Source organism: Amia ocellicauda, chromosome 8, assembly GCF_036373705.1.
Source record: "Amia ocellicauda isolate fAmiCal2 chromosome 8, fAmiCal2.hap1, whole genome shotgun sequence".
Classification (NCBI taxonomy): Eukaryota; Metazoa; Chordata; class Actinopteri; order Amiiformes; family Amiidae; genus Amia; species Amia ocellicauda.
The window spans coordinates 38,123,217-38,145,026 of NC_089857.1; the positions used below are offsets into that span (position 1 = coordinate 38,123,217).

General features: G+C 36.0%; 1 protein-coding gene and 1 long non-coding RNA gene across 3 annotated transcripts in view; one reads left to right on the top strand and one right to left on the bottom strand.

Moving 5' to 3' along the window:
• prr16 (proline rich 16) overlaps nt 1–21,810 on the top strand; it is a 73,443-nt gene that overhangs the window by 25,367 nt on the left and 26,266 nt on the right. For both annotated transcript variants that reach the window (XM_066711316.1, XM_066711317.1), the window contains one exon: nt 18,348–19,311. In XM_066711316.1, the coding sequence (XP_066567413.1) occupies nt 18,348–19,097 (750 nt within the window). In that variant the 3' untranslated portion in view covers nt 19,098–19,311. The remainder of the gene's footprint in view (nt 1–18,347; nt 19,312–21,810) is intronic.
• LOC136754987 (uncharacterized) lies at nt 11,855–20,580 on the bottom strand. Its single transcript, XR_010817614.1, has 3 exons — nt 20,078–20,580; nt 18,374–18,490; nt 11,855–12,929 (listed from the first exon to the last, which is right to left on the bottom strand). It is a non-coding gene; the product is annotated as an uncharacterized LOC136754987 (long non-coding RNA).

Consider the following 21,810-nt stretch of genomic DNA (forward strand, 5'->3'; position numbering starts at 1 on the left):
AGGCAAACACTAATAAGGATCCTCTTGAGTTTTTAGTCTACACACACGGAACAATCATCACTGGAAAATACTTTGACTGAACAAAGTTTTTCTTCCAGGATTATTCACGACTGTGTGGCCAGATCTGCTCAAGTATCACAAGCCTCTATGTCAAGCCCTTGAGGTCACCATTGACATTTTGAAATGACACAAGGTGTTCTAGCAGGAATACCGTGGCTTTCTTCATATTTGCTTTGGACGTGCATTTTTAAAGCATAGCCCGGGCAGACTGTCTTTGGCCTGATAATCCTTTCCTGATAAAACCAGACACAATTTAATTAATATTTCCTCAGATAGAAAGCAAGATAATATCAGCGATTCTCCATAATTTGTGTTTAAATGTAGTTGGTATCTGCAATCATGTATATTAACATTAAAGGCAGAGGTGATGAGTGATGTATCTTATTATAATTCTTATAAATTGCAGTAATAATAGTAGTTTTTATGCTTGGCTTAATAAAGGCTTTTACTCAAGATATGTATAGAGATCTCGCAGTCTCCACCATTTTATAGATCAGGGTAAGAGGTGAGATCATTCATAGGTACATTTTGGAAAATATATGTGCTGAGGATAAATTACTTTTCAAATTTACAAATTCCTTAAATTGTCAGCATATTTGTCATGTTCTGTGTACATAACTTAGATAATTTTAATTGATAGTAGTATGACTGAATCTGCAGTGGATGGGACCTGCTTACCAATCAGTGTGTGTGTGTGTAGTGTCAGGAATACAACAGTAAAACTGGAGTATAAAATCTATTCTCAACATGACATTTGCATAACTATAATTTATGTGAATTAATGACACAGAAAATACTGAAAGCCATTTAGTTCAAATGGAAATTAAAGGTCAGTCATCTAAGATCATAAACCTGCCTTGAAAAATAGCCTTATTATAACATGCAACATAAATAATTTTTAACATAGCTTGAAACCGGGAGGAGCTAGGATATTTAAAAAGAATTTCCTTAAAGAAAGTTAACTTCCCTCTTGTAATGATAGAGTCATTAGCATGAACAAAACACCATCAGCACCCCCCCCCCCCGCGCTAGTGTGAATGAAACATCGTCAGCCCGTCACTGTCTGATCTCAACACCGCACAATGAACCCTGTTGCTCTAGAATTTTTTTTTTTTTAAATGAGTGAACAGAATAATTACAGCAAAGAACAAATGCCCTATATGGACACATTAGAAGGGTTTTAATCTGTTTTAATCTATTCATGTTAGAACCAACAAAATGTAATTGAAGTCTGATTAAGGTGTTCAGAATTCTGAAGGAGACAGACAAAGACAGCCTCTTCCTCCTGCTGAAGCCTGAGCCAGGTTTGAAATTAAACAGATTAGGTAGATTTGGGATTGATAACAGGAGGTATGTCTCTAAAGCTTCAAGAAAAACACAACATCCTATCTCTGGTTGTCTATGGTTCACTGAAGAGTCTTAGCCTTTTAAAAATCTATTTAAAATTTTCATAAGACAAATTTCATATGGGCAGTGGAAAAAGGTCAACTATGATTTAAGAATTATTTTTGACCTTTTTGGCAAGTATTCCTTTAGGATACTATACTTTATTAGATGATGAATTATATATTAAGCTCTTCACAGCTTGTCCCTAAGCAAGCTTCGGGGCAGTCTTGAGCTGTGATTTTGCTTTCATTTTCAAAAAGGTGGCTGTGAAAGAAAACATGCCCTAAGGTACCAGCCAATCAGGGTTTTCTTTTTGCAGGTCATTCTGCACAGTTTTTTTAGAAAGGATATACTGTTGATTTTTATGACAGTGTAGCTAAACTTATATATTGTATTATAATTCAATAATAATATGTATGTGTGCATTAAAATAGGTTTATTGTGGTCAATGCCTTTATCTTGTAAAAAAACTAGATTTGCTTTGAAATGCAAGTGGGTTGTGGTTGTATTTAACTAAAAGGCACTGTGTAGGTTTATACCATAATCTAATGATAAAAACAGATTAAAGAAAATCAAATCACTCAGTAATGATTTTTCAAATAGGATGCAAAACGAGGAACATTATGAAGGAAATCAGAGATGCAGCTGGATAAAATATCTTAGATAATTCTGTATGGCTGTAAACTTCCAATTGATCTTTGTTCCTTTTTTAAGGCATTGCAATGGGGTCATTGATCTGATTAATAAGAGCTTCCTTCTTAACAGAATCAGCCATTTAGATGAGAAAAGACATGAGTATGTTTCTGGGCATTTAACCAATCGGAGGTGGCTCACTGAAACTGTGCAATCTAATGATGTCCCTGCAGACAACATTTCAAAATGGTGCCAATCTGGAAACCCACAAAATCCTTCCAGATGAAAGGCGAATAGGCCCGGCTGCATCTGCCACTGTGTGAGTTGCGTAAATGATAAAACTTCCTGTCTGACAGGAAAATGGGAGTACATTTCAGAGAGATCTTCCATTTACGTCTTTTGAAGTTCATATTTCATACTTGAAGTTCTCTAGATATTGCCTCCACTATCTATTTTTGGGTTAACAAATACCAATCTGTCACCTTTCGACAGAAAATTATAAAAAAATGTAATTTTACATATAAAACAAGAGGAATGTTGAGGCCGGGTAGGTAACTTTGAGAGACTAGCATTATGCTTTAGCTGTCAGTGATTGACAGAGGTGTCACAAAAACAGATCAACAGGTGATGGAGATTATGTAAATGAAGTTGATCGTATATGTACCTAACTGAGGTAACTGAGGACATTTAACAGATTAACAGGTTTACATTTCAAGGGACATCATGCCGGTAGTTAGAACGTCTTATTTATGTATTGGATGGAAAAAATATCTTAAATGACTTCATGAATCTTTTAGAGCTCTCTATGGTAGTTTACTAAAAAGTAAAAAAAATGTTTGACCACATGCTGTTTTTAGGCCTTAGGGGCACAGGCTCCTGCAGTGTAGCAAAGAGAATCTTTCTTCCACACAGGAAATCAGGAAAACCATGTTTTAGTGAACATATATCAAAAGTAAGGCTTTAATTGCTCAAGAAATCACTTCAGAGAGTCTGTATAAATGTTAAGGAAATTAAAGTATGTTTCAAAGGCTTGCAGATGCGGGTCTTTAGTGATCAGTATGATAAAAGGCAGAGTGAAAGTCTCAAACAAGGACTGATCTACCGATAATGTAGATGTTTGTCTTAAAAAGCTTGACTGCAAATACATTATGTGCGCTGTTCCAATTTTATGTCAACAGAGTCAGTGAGTACGTTGTTTAATTTATGAGAATTAGTCTGCCACAGAGGTTCTAAGGAAAACAAAAAATATGTCCCTGCCTCGCAATTTTGAACACAAAACCTAATTGAATCTCCTGGAGACATAGAATTCTTGTTTTAAGTGATGGAAGTCAAATAGTTCACATAACAAAGAAGTTCCACAGCAGTCTCCACTGCGCTAATATTTCAAATTAATTAATGCCAGTTAAAAAATATAGAAAAATTAAGTTTGGATAAACTAATGATTTAAGAAGTTGCATTTTTCAAAATTACAGTGAGGTTTGTTTACACTTAGAAACCCAAAAATATTAGAATAATTTAGTTAGTTGCTGATGCTTCCACATTAAAATATGCATTTAATTTGCTGTGACTAGAAAAAATGAAGTTGGCATTAGCTGTACTTATCCTTGGTGTCTTCAAGTGCTTAAGAATGTCCTAGAATATTCAGCAGGGCATTTTCATAATGATTAATTTGTTTGCCTGTAGGGTTGCCCTGTTAGCACATGTGTATATTTGATAGAAAATCAAATTGAGAAGCATTAGAATTAATCTGATTTAATCTGAATGACAGCAAATTAATTGGCATGTAATTATCAACATCCTAATTCTGTATGAACCTGTCTCTTCAATGTTTGGAAATTACATATAGACATTTAATACAAGATATGTTTAAAAGGTATTTATCAAAAAGGTGTTTACATTATGTAGAACCAATAACCTTGTATTTAAACAAATTTGATAACTCAACAAAGTAATACTCACATGTGAATTAAGATTGTCTCAGTCTTCTTTCATTTTTAATTGCTGTAAATTTGCTTAGCTGTAGTGAGGTGCATAATAAATATTCAGAGATGTCTGAAAGGCAACTTTCTCACTGATATATTTTTATAATTACCTAATTGAATCAGTCATTAAATGGTAAGATTTCGGTGTAATGCTGAAAACAGTTTTATGTCGTTATGAAGTAATTTAAATCTTATTAGATCTAATTGTTTATGGATTTAATTTAAAAACATGAAAGGAGAAAAATGCTGCACTTAGATGGTTCAGTGCTGAAACGACAGCAGGTATGTAAAACAGCTGGGGATTTTCCAGCATCTCTCTATCTTTCTACTGGGAAAGAGCTGGCTAAATCAAACTGTTCTGCAACAACTGAGAGGATGAGAGGACAGATTCCAAGATGGGTTTTGTTTCTTTTAGTTCACATTACACTCAATATAAACAATTTCCTCTCATCCTCTCTTTCTAAGATACCTGTACAGTTGTAGACACACTGAATGTTAAATATATTGAATTGTATAATTGTAAATATGTGGATGGGAGTTTTTATTACTGTTGCTGGAATTATGCTATACTGGCTTGAGTGGACTTTTAGGATATTGGTCAAATGTGTCTGGGGATATTTCATTTAACATCCCAGTTCAAATGTATTACTATTATTAAATACTTCAAAGTTTATAATTATGTAAAAACACAACAATTGCTCTATGATTAATATTCATAGCATATAGCATTTGCTTATAATACACTCTGCAACTATGAGCACACAATCTGTGACAATCTGAAAATGTTGTGATAAAATAAGTCTTCTGCAGCCTGGACAAAGAAAAAAACTTTAAAAACATTCTGCTCTAAGTTTAATAATAGAGAATGGTACTTTAAAAGAAAAAGAAGATTGTTTTTAAAACAGAAAATATTGTTGTCAACTTTCTTCTTTTTAATAAATAATATAATACGTTTTTTCTAATAATGGTTTGTTGAAGTTGCTTTGCTTCATCTAGAAGTTATCCATTTAAGTGGAATACAGACATTAATTTAAAGATTATACATTTTAGGGTCGAGTTTTGTAAAATGAGATGTGCAACATAAAAGATAATTTCCCATCTGTATAGCACACAACGTTCATTCAGTTTCAGTGTGTGTTTGGAGCAGGTTTGTAAATACATTAGTTGCTATCCACATGTGGACTAGTGTTAGTCCCAGTGCAACTCCCCTCATGTTTTATTAACAGAAACGTAAAAGACAATTTTCACTTTACGTTTAAGTAAATACTGATGTTGAATAGTTGGCTACATTAGCTCATTTCTTGTCTGTAGCCTTCATTCCTAGTTAATTTAAAGAAAATATGTTTAGCCAATTAAGATCCAGACTGAATGAAAAAGTTGACCAAATATGCTCATCGGAAAATCCACACCTGGGCCCAATTTCAGTTTCTCTCCATCACTTTCTACTCATTATAAATAAGAATGCAGGAGGGTATGTGTTTGTTTTTTGGCGATAGGGGACATTTGATCTCAGTATAATTCGAGAATGGAAATATTTTTTAATGGTGCCATGCGTTTTGGACCAGCTTCATTATAACATTGATTACTCATACAGAGATGGAAGACTGGGCATATGTTGAAAAAGTGAAGCGAAAATATTAACTTGAAAGTTGAAGAAGGGGGACTCCCGAGTGGCTCGTACAATAAAGCCCTCTGCTGAGAGAGCATCATTAGCACTTTGGGTTGGAAATTGGCCAAAGCTGGGAGGCTGTGCTGCTCATAACAAAGATTGCTGTGGCAGACCTGGTGCCTAGAGAAATAGACAGCTCCAGTAGGACTCTTGCCTGTCCTATAACTTCTGCTTCAAGCTCATGGTGGTGGTTAACAGTATGAAAAGAGGATATCTATCTGACAGCATGTGTTTGAGTGCTCTGAGTTCCCTTCGAATAGCAAGGAAGTGTAGCAGTGAGGCAGTTTCTAAAGTCTGTGTCATGTATTTATATATGCAAAAATATGGGCCTGGCAGTTAGGCAGATGCAGTATTTTTGCTAATGTCTTAATAAACAGACACATTGCAGCCCAGTGGCTTCACATTTGGTAAGCTGAGGATTGATATGAACAGTCGATGGCATTAACAGTCCTCTTGTGAATAGACAAAAAAAAACATGCTTTGCATCCACAATGAGTCTGACAGCTTTCACATTTGCTGAACAATTCAGACTCAGTAACACGATAATGATACAAATAAACATTTAGTTGCTCTGTTACAGACAACCAGTATAATTATACAAATAATAAGTAGTGTGGCATGTGTCTGAAACATAGATAATGCATACACATCACATACTCACACAAACTAGATTTGCATACACATTACACATCTCTGACTGAGTTGAATGAGAGGATCAGGGAAGGAATGCCTTTGACCTTGTCTCCCATTTTATCCCTTAACTCCTCATGAATGCCAGCTAAGATGTATAATACATGGGTAAACATTGTAGAAAGGCAAAAATATAGACCTTTGCCACAAGTAGAGCTAAGGACTACACATAATTATGTTTACTGAAAGCATAAATACTTGTTTTCTGCTCTGATTTTATCTTGCAATTGCCACGCATGCATTCCATGCATTGCCATTGATTTCAATTTCAACTACTGCCTCTAGCTAATCATTAATATGTTGAGCAGACAGGACCTCTATAAGGGAATGCTGAGAATATCAACATAGACCCATTTCTGCTAATCAGTAGGTGCCAACTAAAGAGAAATTAACATTTCCTTTATCTTAATTTCCAGACATTAGAAGGCTGAATGGAGATATTTTGAAGGTCCTAAACACATCACTTGTGACAGGAATGTCCTAGGGCTCTGTGGTGTAAGTCCTGATAGAATATGCAGTGAATAACACTAGGCAAGAAAAGGGTTTTTATTCCATTAAGGTTCTACATGCTAATCAGGAATAAAATTAAAGCCTTTTTTGGGGGAATTTGCTCTTGGTGTTATGTAGTGATTTTGGTATTGGTTAGTTATCACTGGCACTAGTAAATTGAGTAAATCTGCTAAACTGTCCCATGTATATTTAACACAGACACTCATTTCAAGATCTTCAAACAAAGCCCAGATGGCAGTGTCTTTGAGTCTATTGTATTGATGTAAACTTTGGTATACCTGACTGATGCAATGATTTAAGAAACCTTTTCAGATTTCTTAATTTCTTCATTGTTCTGCCTTATTAGTTATTCAAAAAAGGCTACATATTTGAATCCCATTTTTTTCATAAACTGAAACATACTCAATGAACATCTGCTTTGATGGATAAGCTTTTCTATTCTTCAGAGAAAATAAAATATCTATTTGTTTCGCTGATGTGACTCTTCCTGAATGTGTTGTCTTAATGTTTGCTGTGATTTGGGGCTTGTGTGTTTGGTTTAAATTTGTGTTGCTAGGAAGTAACATGATCCGTCTTGGCTTTGCTAGTCAGCAGCCTTTGAGGTATTCAAAACAGGTACTCAGTATTATTAGGGACTTAATTATGGTACACAACGATAGGTTGCGAATGCAACCCCGGTTATCTGAAAAAGGAAGCACTGCCCAAGGTGGAGGGTGGGTTTCTGCACACTTCTGTAGGAACCCGATCCAGAACGTCACTCTATCAAAGCTGTCATTGGCCCCTGCGCACGTCACTCAGAACAGGTCCCTTCCCACTTTCTGTTCTATACAACGTGACATCTGTGCAAGTTCGTCCTCTTTTGCCGGGAGCTAGGACTCCCGCGTGACCTTGCATTCACAACCTACCTAAACACCCTCCGCTTATAATAGCAAGGCCGGCTGCTCTACTAGTACAGCTAGGAGCGAGGCCGTAATCTACTTGCACAATATTTGGCACGGGCAATCTAGCAACTCATGTGGCCTCAGCGTATTATCATGGCAGTGGACCCCTGATCCAACAGGAGCGGGGTCACAGACCCACTGAAACATAACATAATACACAGTCGACTAGTCAACAGAGTAGCCGAGCAGAAAACCCAACAATATGTATCGCGTGGCAGCAGGAACATTCAACTGAACAGTATAGAGTGGAGAGCTCCACTGTGCTGACAACTTAAAATGTCATACAAGCTAACTATATACACACGGGACACAGGAACCAACTCATGCACCACCCGCAGAACACAGGAGCAGTTGACGCCTGCTGATTACAGCAGCTAACACAGGGCAACATTAGCTCTACTGTGCTGACAAATGAACTATGTACACAGCGGAACACGAGACCCCACTCAAGTGCTTACCGCTGAGGGAAGCAGCAGTGGTCACTTGCTCTATTGCACACAGCCAGAATGGCCACAGACCTACTGACCAAAGACCTATATACACAGCGAGGCGGTCCCCCGCTCTCACCGACCGTCACCCCCCCCCCCCCCTCACAGTATTTGACCCCCCCCCTCCTCGCTCTCACTGTTTTTGAACATAACCCGCCCCCCATGCTCTCACATTCTCCTAACCCCCCTGGTTGTCAGGTTGTTAATAATTAATATGAAAACAAATACAGACACACGCACTAGTAAAATGGTGGCGAACAACACAGCCATAAAGCCAACCAACCGAAAAACAGTGATAATAATAATAATAAGTCTAGTGCACACACAAGACACAGAGAGCTCACGTTCTTGGGTCCAGTGAAATGGCAAAAGAGGATGAATCTGTGCAGACATCACGCTTTATAGGGCAGGAAGTGGGAACGGGCCAGTGGCAGCTTTGATAGAGTGATGTTTTCGATCAGGTTCCTACGGAAGTGTACAGAAACCCCCCCCCCCTTGGGCAGTGCTTCCGACTTGAAAGATAACACAAAAATGGGAAGAATCCAGTGAACACACACAGAAAATGTGTAATCGCATGAAGCTAGTCTAAATAGTCTAAAGCCAGAACTACACTGCCAACTACAAATACATTACCTTCCAGCCTGAGAAGGATCAGAGTAAGATTCTGAAACATTCTAGGATAAAAATCTCTCCAAGCATGAAAAGTGTTCGTGGGACTCAAGGGTCAAAATAAATCCCTTTCAACATTTTGACATTTCCAGCTTGTTGGAATTGAGTCCAGCAATCTGTGAGGCATTCAATTGTATTATGATTATCCTAGCTACTTTATATTCAAGTGTACATTAAGGACAGAGAGGCCAAATCACCAAGCACCTCTTTATACTGTCATTAAAGTGCTTTTTATTTATTAAAGTCTTTATTTATACATTTGTCTCTTGCAATCACATATTTCGAGTAAGGAGTAGCTTCTCTAATGTGTGTTTTCAGATTTAAAAAATAATACGCAAAAGGTGATTCTTTTTTTTTTCCCTGTTAAAGCAGATTCATTTAATTTCTATAGGATAATATATGAATTTTAAAACAATGGGGACATAACTCAAATTGAATGAGAAGAGTGTATGTGTAATAGCCCCCATGAATGTTACAGAACATTCTGTTGAGGCACTCTTTGACCTTCGTCTCTTATGAATATATTTTGCTGTTTGACATGCTGGAAAAATGACCTTAAAGCTGTCAGTGTTACTACTGATCTAAAATGTAAGGATGCACAGCTCTTACAGATTAGTGTAGCGTGGGGGTCAGGTCAAGGATCATCAGTACAGAAAATGGTTAGTTAAAGTGTAGTTACTACAAATGGGAACTAAATAAATAAAACCAAAAACCAAAAATATCATGTCAGGGGGGTGATGAGCACAACTGCAAATAAGGCTTTGGATTTTCATTGGTTAATATGCAGTATATTTGCATTACACTGCTAACCATAACATGTTCCTTATTGCACATGCATATTTGATACCCACATTATGTGGTTTTATCTTATCAGTGATTTATTATTATTATTATTATTATTATTATTATTATTATTATTATTATTATTATTATTATTATTATTATTATTTATGTCCTGTATGGACCGGTAATTCATTAACTTCTAAAAGTGTTCTATATTAATAGTAAATCAAAAATATAATAGAATGTATGACTCAAAGGTTAATAGACTAAACAGTAAGACTAATGTCTGCCCCTATGTATGAAGCAATAGTCAATAATATAATATTTAATAATGTGTAATTCCTATCAGACAACAAGAACTGGAGTTAAACAAATATTCTATACCTATAGTACATTAATTGTTAAACACAAATTTGGTATAAATAATAGGTTATTTCACCACAGTGGGAGCTTTGGTGAGAATCCATGAGACATATTTGAGTCGAGTTGCCTTAAAATGAAAGTGATTTTCTGATATGGTGCATCCTTTAAAGATTCAAATGCTTTGTGTGTGTTTTTTTTTTTTCACGTTTGCATATAAGTGATTTTTTGGTTACATGGCACTGATAGTTAGATATCAAGCTTGCTGACCATGCAATTCATATGTTTCAATACATAAACACTGCCCAATCAACTGACTTTGACCTCTGGGGTAAGAAATGCTTTGCTACAGGCATTTGTTTTTCTTATTTAAAGTTGTCCAGTGCTAAAAAAAAGAAAAGAAAAAAGGGAAAAAATGTGTTTGTTAGGTTTAACTGAGCACGTAATACATATAACTGTTCCATTTTTAGAGGCATCTGTAGAAATGAATGCACTTTCCTTTGGCAAGCCAGTGAACAGAATGTCAATTAGTTCTTTGTCTCCTGCTTGGTTTCCCAGCCATGAACTCTGTGAGATAAACACTCACCTGAACAGAATTTATTCTTTAACTGGAGGTTGCAAAAGCCAAATGAGTAAGAAAGCACAGCTGTGCCCAGCATCACTCTAGGGCATATATTTAATCACATTAGGTATCATTAGGAAAAGTACAACTAATGGGATTGGCCTAGTGCTTGTTTTATATTATCTAGAATATGTGGATTGAAGTCCCAGCATTACATTTCTTGTTTTAAACATTCGTGCACTATGGCTTGAAGGGCAGAGACATACTTTCTTTTGAAATGACTAAATTACATTTCTTTCAAATGAAATGCATGTCTCATTTGCTTTTGTTGATCCTTCTTACTAAGATTTTCAGTTTCCAACAAATAAATGGTAACTGCATGTTGCCTTCATGTTGTCACTAAGAAGTCTTTAATCACTTCAAACATAATGTCACCTGACAGCTTAGGGTTTGTTGATCAGAATTGAAAATGTCATATGCATGTTGAATGCTGAAGACACCTTACGCTCTTTAAGTAAATTCAATTTGATTTGCATAATCTGTTTTTCTTCTAGTAAAATACTGCACCGTTGTTTGAACTAATATCACTGATCATACCATACAAATTGAAACTAAGACAAATGTTTGTTTTGTTTCTTGCCTGCTTCTGTTGAGGGTTGCAGCATATACAAATGTCTTAATTCAATATACATTTAATTCCTAAACGAGACTACAAGAGAACAGGTAAAACAATGAAAATCAGTAAAACAGTAGCCTTAATTCAAACGTTTCAAAAGAGACACACGCTATTCACACTCTTACCGGTTGGAGCCATTGAACAGTATCACTGCTATCTGAAATCACAGATTGTAATCATGTTGTCTGGCTGTGCTTGTGATATTGATATCTGAGTGTATTTCAAATAAAATGTATCAGCAATTCTGTCTAAAAGTAACACTAGAAGATATAATGACTGATAGCCTCAATAATATTAAGTACCCAGAAGGAAATCAAATCGATATAAAAACACACACAAGATAAAGAAGGCTAGAGTGAAATTAATGCCGCAAAATATGTGTAAGGAAAGAAATAAATGCAGTATAGAATTCATCAGACTTGACTGATGTATTTTTTAATGACAGTTTTTGCTGTTCTCCTTACATTGTGTAAGAGTTTTATTTTAATCTCCTGCACAACATATGCATGAGGGTCAGTTTGGCTTTGTCACAATATTCTTGCACGCTTCAGTAATGTGTTCCAGGCTCTTCCTTTTTTCCTGCTGGTGTCTTTGTGTTCAGCCCTGTTTTTATCTCCTGCTGCTAAGGTTCAGATCAGGCGTTAGAACAGTCAAGTCTTCATTTGTTTACTTTGGTTACAACAATGTTATGATGAAAATTACCGGTGGTCATCCTGATAGGGTTATTATGAGCAGAGAAAAACCAAGGGTATTATATCACTTTGAAGAAGGGGACTAAAGCATTTCTGTACAAATGTTCATTCTATTGTACAATATCACCTGCGTCTGCACAAAGTAACTCCAAACCTTCATATTAAATCACTGTGTTTTACTGTAGGCATGACACAAAATTGTTTGACTAACCTCTTGGTTTTAGACCTATAATTCCCTATAGTACTAGTTTCTCAGACAAACTTCTTTACTCTCTCCATTCATATAAATAGATATGATGTGAACTTGATGGGGAAATCAATCTGAGTGTGTGAAAGGATTAGATTTGAACTTCCAATCTGTTTTTCTGTCTGTCTATCTTAATGTTTTATTTTCTTCCTTGTTTTTACCAATTTACATAGTACTTTTGATGTATTGGTTCATTCTGTGTTATGCTGTATAACATTAAAGCTGGACAATTCTTCCTACAGAGAATACCCTTCCTTATGAGTTCAATTTAAGAACATAAGAAAGTTTCCAAACGAGAGGAGGCCAGTTGACCCATCGTGCTCGTTTGGTGTCCATTAATAACTAGGTGATCCGAGGATCCTATCCAGTCTATTTTTAAATGTTCCCAAATTTTCAGCTTCAACCACATCGCTGGGGAGTTTGTTCCAGATTGATGACTCTCTGTGTGAAGAAGTGTTTCCTGTTTTCTGTCTTGAATGCCTTGAAGCCCAGTTTTCATTTGTGTTCCCGGGTCCGTGTGTCACTGCAGATCTTGAAAAGCTCCTCTGGTTTGATCATCTTCCTCCATTCAATGGTAAATCCTATAAGAGATAATAGTACCTGAGATCAAACCTTTTATTTCATTGTATTTCTAAAGCATATAACACATTGGTATGGTGGTAATGTTTTAGTTGCCCCCTTCTTAAAAGGGTTTCACAAATAATTTTGGTGGACAAATTTTTTTTATGCAAGCTAAAGATGTATGTATTAATATAACTGAATATGGTATTTGTTGATACTCTGTTGTTTGGTTGGAATATGGATTTGTACATGTGTACATCTTATCAGTCCTTTTATGATCATGCAATTCCTATATATCTTACTTGTAATAAAGTAGTAGAAGGTATTTCTGAAGAACATTTTAATATAACTGATCTGCCTCATTATTTTGCCACAAATTATGGCTTAAGATAATATTTATGTTACAGTAAATAACCTATGTGTTATACATGTTTTATGTTATTATTTTTTACTCTTCACAAATGCTGTTTCTCTCTGCATGACAGCCTCTAGATTTAAGTGATATTCATGGTGATGTTTATTCATGTGAAAGCTGTCATAGTTTTATCTGGAATGCAGTATACTTCGGCGTTGCTATGTGGTTATTGTTGTGTGCTTGGTGTGCATCTGTGTTGCTGTGGTACATTTTTTCAATAAGCAAAATATCTTAACATGTTTGCTTCCTAAACCATTAATCACCATTTTACAGATACAGATTTAGAATGGGAACTTACAAAAACAAGCTGCGAAAAATAAACTGTACTTGATTTATTGTGGGTGTAAATATTTACTGCCATTGTAACACACGTAGTACGTAATCTTACTGCATGTGCATACAACATTGAAAAGATAATGATCTATGACTAAATGTTCCTGCTAATAAGGAAATGTAGCATCAATTATAACCAAAACAAACCATAAACAAAATGGATTCTGGGCTTATTTTTATGCCAAAGTCTCATGTGTCATGTTCTACTTTACAATTCACAGAGATGACATTTGGTCTTCGGTTTGACATTTATTTTTTGTAATGTCAGAGCATTTTAGATTCATTTGGAGGTAACTGGGTCAAGTTTATAAATTTGTCTTTAATTAAATGTTCATTTTTATTACATTTGTTGCTCTCCATTATTGAAGCTTTTTGTGTTACAAATAAATACCCAGAATTATTAAATTAACTATGTATTTCATGCATACATAACACATTTCTTTTATGTGCATATACTGGTTCTGTTACATTCACATTCTCTTATTGTGAGTTTGGGATTAGTCTACCTTTTGGGACTCTGATCTGCTGAGATGATCTCTGCTAACGACATTGTTGTTTGAATCTTTTACTGTTCCACTTCTTGAACTAGAAATTATGATGTTCACACCATATGTGTATTTAAAGATAATTATGTCTCATCTCTTCACACAGAATATTTTAATTATACATAATCTAGGCACAGCATACTATTACCAAACTTTGTAAAATTTAAACACTTCATCTCTTTTTTTAACTAATGATAATCTCTCTTCCTTTCTGTCACTGCACCTGCAATATCTGCACTCTGAAACGGTCTTAAACATCAAGGCATGTGAGATAAACATTACACCAAAAAAACTGTTTTTCCATGAACCTTCTGAAGGACCTTCTGAGTTTCATTATATTCTAAAATTATCAGACTGGATTTGGATTTGGATCTTTTTACATTTTTGACAACTGTTTCTAGAGTTTGGCACATCAGAACAAATTCATACTCCAGCCTTTTGTGTTTGCTGACAAGAAAGTCAGGGGGTATGATATAAACAGTCAGCAGTCCTAAATTTAAGTGATTTTGTTCTACAAAAATAGAAACAGACATTTGAAAAGCATTTAATCCATCCCACGTTATCATGTTTTCTAAAGTGGAAAAAAGTTATTAACAATAAATCAAAGTTGCTTGTATTGCATACATAAACACAACCATTATAGTATGTATCTCTAACATTACATAAAAGCATAATATGTGGATGTTTGAATGATCTTGTTACTGATTCCAGATATTGACTAAATGTTGCATTTTAGCAGTTTAGTGGTGTCAATCATTACTCTCAAACGAACTGAACACCTTCATTATACTGTTTGGAGAGGAATCCCCTAACAAACTACTGCACATATTTATATCTGAGTATCAAATAGCTATACCTATCTACAAACACCTGTTATATTGTTTGTATGACATACCTTACGTTTAACAAAAGATAAATAGGTCATATAGTTAGGTCCATAAATATTTGGACAGTGTCACAATAGTCATAATTTTGGCTCTGTACGCCACCACAATGGATTTGAAAGGAAACAATCAATATGTCTTTTACGTGTAGACTTTCATCTTTAATTTGAGGGTAGTTACATCCAAATTGGGTGAACGGTGTAGGAATTACACCCATTTTTATACGTGGTCCCCCCAATTTTAGGGGCTCAAAAGTAATTGGACAAACTAACATAATCATTAATTAAATTCTGAGTTTCATTACTTGGTTGCAAATCCTTTGCAGTCAATGACTGCCTGAAGTCTGGAACCCATAGACATCACCAGATGCTGGGTTTCTTCCCTGGTGATGCTCTACCAGGCCTGTACTGCCTTTAGTTCCTGCTTGTTCTGGGGGTGTTTTACCTTCAGTAATTCCTACACAATTCACGCAAGTTGGATGTAACTACCCTTGTTGGATGTAACTACAGAGTCAAAATGATGACAATTGTGTCACTGTCCAAATATTTATGGACCTAACTGTACATTACCTCTGCTTTTCCATTCACATTGCTTCTGCATTATTTTTCTACACACTATTATAATGTATTATAGAATAACCCAATATAACCTGTGGGGGGTGGGAGGTGGGGGAATGTATTTTGCGTGCTTGCTTTTAGTTCTATCACATGCTTTTAATGTCCTCATCTGAACAAGTGACTACTGATGGGCCAATGTTTCATCAAGACATTCACTACTAACCCACTCCTGGGGAATTGTACTTGGCAGAAGCTTGAGGTTTGTCTACCTCCAGCTTAGAGGTGGTTTTAGTCTTATTCCCAGCCGGGCACAGTAAAGAACTGTCTGAACACACGCAGAATTCAGTTTAAGAGTTCTTCTTGCCCCAGATGTAATCTTATTGCTTAGTTTAGATACATGCAGCTCAATCTATTAATGCTTCTGAGCATTGTTGATTTCAGAAGCACGCTGTTCAGTTTTCTGTGTGCTCAAGGCTTAGCTGCCTCTAAATGCGGGGTATATGTAAATCACGACTCCTGCTAGGCTGCTATGGCACACGTATGAACTTGTGGCTTTGGAGTCTAGTATGGGTGGATTTTCTCCTCAGCACAACAGTGTGCCGCTAGTCTGGGGGATAGGGTTTTTATGAACCAGTACTTCAGATTGTTTTTATTACCAACTTTTTGGCTGACTGAGAACAGGTAATAGAGGGCAGGATCACTGGGTGCTATGTATGTCATTTAAGCCTTACTGTTTCCACTCTAACTGGCTAAACATAAAAAGGTTATTTTAAATGATTTAATCAATGCAAGTAGGTGAGGTCGTCCCCTTCCTTAATAACACATTTAACGGAGTTTAACCTTTTTTTCAGAAAGGCTCAGAATAAGGTTCAGGAGGTGAAGACCTGTTGGTGGGGGGGTGGAGGAAAAGGTGCTCTCATCTTGTGAAAAAGCAGTGTTGTAGCTTATTGTTCGGATTCACTGCTTCCACAAGGTCTGTCAATGCCGAAAACATCATTGTGATGCTGAATATTCTGGCTGCACATTCTTTTTATTGTATGCACTGCATTTTTATATTTCTACTATTACTATTACTGTTGCAAGTACTGTGGTTATTACTATTACAGTTATTACCATTGTTATTACAGTACATGCAATTTCATTCCTATTGATTGCTTTTGCTTTCTTATGATCAGAATTTCAAATTTACTAGCACGCAAAAACTAGCTGGAGATCTTGATTTCTTTATAAAAAAATATATACTGGCTGTTAAATAAACACCATTTCAGTATACTGCCCTCTTAATGTGAACCAAAACCTGAGGGTTTAGAAGCTGCTCACAATAAGTGTACAAACTGTATTGCCGGTTATGCAGTTAATTTAATCTTAAACTAAATTAATGTCCTGCAGATTTCCAAGCTGTAAGGCATACTTTTTAGTATTTGGATCTGTCTTGGTAGCCACTGTGAAAACTTATTTTTGTGTAAAAACAATTCCCATGCAGTCAGTCTGGGTAAATCTAAAACATATACAGTATCACATTTTGTATGCATCTGTTTGCCATCTATATCTGGAAGGCCGCTGTATTTTCTCCTCAAGACGTAAGCCATTTGGGTGAAATCAACTCGTGGCACTGATTTATTAATGAATGACAAGGGCATAATTCCAAAAAGATGGTTTTAAATACAGTGACACAGTGGGCACTGCTGTACATGAACACAATTATGACTTGTTGATGTAGTCAACAGAGGGTCCCAGGAGTGCCGTGGAGCATTGACTCCTGGAGTGCCATGCAGTACTGACAAGGGCCGATTGCCTGTGGGCATGGGGGGTATTTCTAAATTATGCCTCTTAGCACCTAAGCTCCACATTCCCATTCCAAAAGTAGCTCTATATGTCGTTTCTTCACAATCTTGATTTTTTTACCATAGAGCAGACCAAAAGCCTTCCTTATTTAAATTGTGGTCTAGTTCAGTGGTTGTCAATCCTGGTCCTGGAGGTCCCCCCCACCCTCCTGGTTGTTGTTCAAACTGAGCTCTCAATTACGTAATGGAATCATTCATTGAAGTAATAATGTGCTTACATTTGACTTTTTTAAATTGTTGATGTAAAGCTGATGTAAAGTTGTTCCTTAATAAGATCATAATTTCCATATACAATTTTGTACTTAAAACCCCTACTGTTTAAAATAATTAAAAGGCTCTGCTTTAGGAAATTACATCAGTTAAACAATTTTAAAAAGTCAAATGTAAGCACATTATTACTTAAATTAAGGGTTCAATTAAGTAATTGAGAGCATTGTTGGAATAAAAACCAGCAGGGAAGGGGGTCCTCCAGGACTGGGTTGAGAACCATGCCCCTTGTCCACATTTGTCCACTTGTCCCCTGTGTACTTTTACAATTAAAGCTAATTTAAAGCTACATAACGTGAAATTAAACTTAATTATATTTACATCCGTAGACACTGGAAAGAGCTTACTTGAATTTTGGATTCAGTATAAAGTGTTTTATGGAGTTTGACAGAAATCTGTGATTTAAAGATGAATGGCTTATTTTTCTACACAGAGGTTTTAAGTGGTAGTGCCACATTTTTTTTGTTTTGTTTTTTTTATTTCTATGCAATGTCGTATAATTTATGGCTCCCCACGTACCCAGCACCACGGATTAACATACCCAATTCATCATAGCCCGCCTGACTCTGATTACCTTTCCCTGTACTTTGCAGGTAGTCGACCAGATAGACTCACTTACCTGTGACCTGCAGCTAGAGGAAGAAATGACAGACAGCTCCAAGACAGATACACTTAACAGCAGCTCCAGTAGCACAACCACAACCACCGCCTCCAGCATGGAAAAGGTCAAGTTGCACTGCGAAGGACAAATCATCAAGCCTCCATCAGCCCCTCCAGCTATCCTGACAGTGCTAAAGAAACCAAACCCTCCCCCTCCTCCACCACGGCTGACTCCTGTCAGATGTGACGACTCAAGTAAGACATTACCTTCAGGGAACCCTGTTAAGACAAATGGGACTCTTCTTCGGAATGGAGCCTTACCAGGGATACAAAAAAAGGTGCCAAACGGAGACGTATGTTGTATTTCCCAAATCATCCCAGACAAAGTGCCCATACCACCGCCTCTGCCTAGGCCTGAAAAAGACAGATGCCCGCAGACAACTCGAGAGCGAGTCCGATTCAGCGAAAAAGTGCAGTACCACGGGTACTGTCCAGACTGTGACGTGCGATACGATATTAAAAACAGGGACGTGCACTTACACACTGAACCGATCCATGCAAAACTAAAACCGCCACACCACTGCCCTCCCCCGCCTCCACCTCTGCCTCCTCTACAAAATGGCGGGATGGGTATTAGTATCAGTCATAGTTTCCCCCCTGTGAATCCTGCATCTGTGCCTCATCCAGTTGCTCCCAAACCACAGAAGACTATCCTCCGAAAGTCAACGACCACAACCGTTTGATATATGTACCGTTTGACAGCTTTTTGACAATATTACTCTTATTTTTTTAATGTTATGAGCACTTTCTACTCCAGGAAAAAAGGAAAAACATGATGTCATACATACATACATACAAACATAAATACATACATACATACATAGATACATACACATATAAAAATAACACTACCCACCAGTCATCTTGAGGACAGGAAACACGGAACAAACAAACATGGTAAGTGAAGAAAAAAGCCTTCTTATACATTTGGTGGAAGATAATGCTTTTTATGTTTTGTTTTCAAAAATAAATATAGAGTTCTCTTTTTCCTTACAAACTGTGTGACAGATTGCTTTCTGTGTTGTATATGTTGGATATTTTGTCACATTATTAATAATTGAACATGTTATGATCTTTTTATAAAAAGCATTATGAAAATATGCAAAGACATTTGCTTGCAGGATTGAGTACTGATGCAATGTCATAATGCAATGTGCCTTCATCAAATATGCTTTATATTGGTTTTAATGACATGCTAATGTAACGGGTGTGCGTGGTCTGTCGTATATCTGGCTAAATGCACATCCGTTGACGTCTACGTGATCTGCGTTGTGTTCTGTGATTGTGACTGTGCTGACGGAAGGAAGGACCCGGACTACAAACAGCTACTGGTTGCTCCTTTAATGCAAGCCGTATGGCGGTGGTATCTGTACAAATCAGTAAAAAACAGAAAAATGTTCTTTAACATGCAGTCTCTTCCACACACGTAGTTCGTCAGTCTCCTCCTCTCAGTGAGCAAAGCGCGAACTCAGCTAATTTACACTTACATAGGCAATCTAAGTTAACATAGTTCCTACGTTAACACAAGAGTGATTTAGATGACTTTAAAAATAAAATGAAATAAAATACATTTCCAATACATTTGATTACATATGGTTTTCAGAATGTTAAACACAACCAGTAAAATATTTGTGTAAATAATGAACTAACTGAATAAACATACCTGTACAAATCAGTAAAAAACAGAAAAATGTTCTTTAACATGCAGTCTCTTCCACACACGTAGTTCGTCAGTCTCCTATTAGCAAATAAACACACAGGTAACCCCGTAGCACTGAAAAACATGTGTCTCCCGTATAACTTGTAAAAGTGTATTTACAGGGCTTACATTTTGACAACACGGCTGCATGTTTACACTCTTAAGACTAGCATTCACTTTATAACTGCATATGGTTATATTATATTATCTACAAAACGAAATAAACTCTTAATGATAACCAGCGGAAAAATCATTACCTCCTCTCAATGAGCAAAGCGCGAACTGAGAGAGGCGCAGAGTTGACGTCGTAATACTGAGACCTCTTAAAGCAACAGTACAGGTATTAACACTTCAGTTTGAATATACTCTAAACCGTACAAAACATGTTATGAACTTAATAAAACACATATTATTCAATATTTATCAGGATTTGGTGAAGTTTCAACAACAAAAAAATAATAATTTCAACCTGGTTACATTAACATTGATTTAACCAATTCCTAAGTTAAGATTTTTATACTTCACATAGTTTGCTTTAAAAAAATAAATAAGGAGAATTACTGGCTCTCAAATTAATATCAATGATATGTCATAGGTGCCAAACATTTTCACTAAGCTAAAGCAATAGAATGTCCATTATTAATGTGTTAATTAATGTATTGTATGCATTTACGTGTCTAATCATCTGTCAGGATATCTCATTTTTTGCCTATACAGTAATATTACAATCTTTTTAAAATATTTGTTGGGGTTCTTTGAAAGATTTACTACTTTAACAGCATAATAAGAATGCTTATGAAAACTATTAGAACTGCCTTATGCAAGTTGTTCCATCACTCTTCATCTGACATTGTCTGTCTCTCACTCTTGATTTCATTACAATATTAATGATTAACAACAACATTAAGAATTGTTACAGCACGCAATAGACAAGCGAGGTGGGAAAATTGTGTTTAATTGCTGGTTTATGTAGAAAGATGTAAGCATGAAAGGAGGAAATCTGTTGATATTAACAAACATATGAGCTAATAATATGGAAATACACAAATGTTCTGTCATAATGATTTAAAAATAAAAATAAAAATTATAATGCAAAGTGACAGATTACACTTCCCAGTGTGAATGTGTATCATCATATTGCACAGTATTGCAGAATCTTTTCAAGTCCCTTCACTTGGCAATATCATTAAAAGTGAAAATGACAATGTCTGTAAATAAAATATTACCCTTCCAAATTTGATAGAAGTATCACACAACACCTTTGTCAAATACATTAAACCACTTGATTAAACTAGTCATGAACTTGATTTGTATGAACCTTTTCCTCTGGTCTCCTTTGCAGTTATACAGTACAACCGTAGATGGATTTTTTGTAATATTTTGTAAATGTGTCTTCTGTGCCAGTAAAACCTTTTCACTATTGTAAGCATAGACATCACCAGTAAAAAAATCTCCACAAAAGAAAAAGCTGAAACAATTGCAGTAAAAAGCATTTAAACTAGATTGAACATAAAAAGTAATCATATTTCAGAGTTAAAAGTATATAGGGCTATAAACTGTATTAATCAAAGCATACTGAAAGGTATGGTGAATGTGTCAATGTGTTTATATTCCCACCACAGTGTCTTAATATACCGTTGGCTGTGTGCGTGTGTTTTTTAATCAAATTGGGCGGTCTCGACTGAGACACCGGCAGT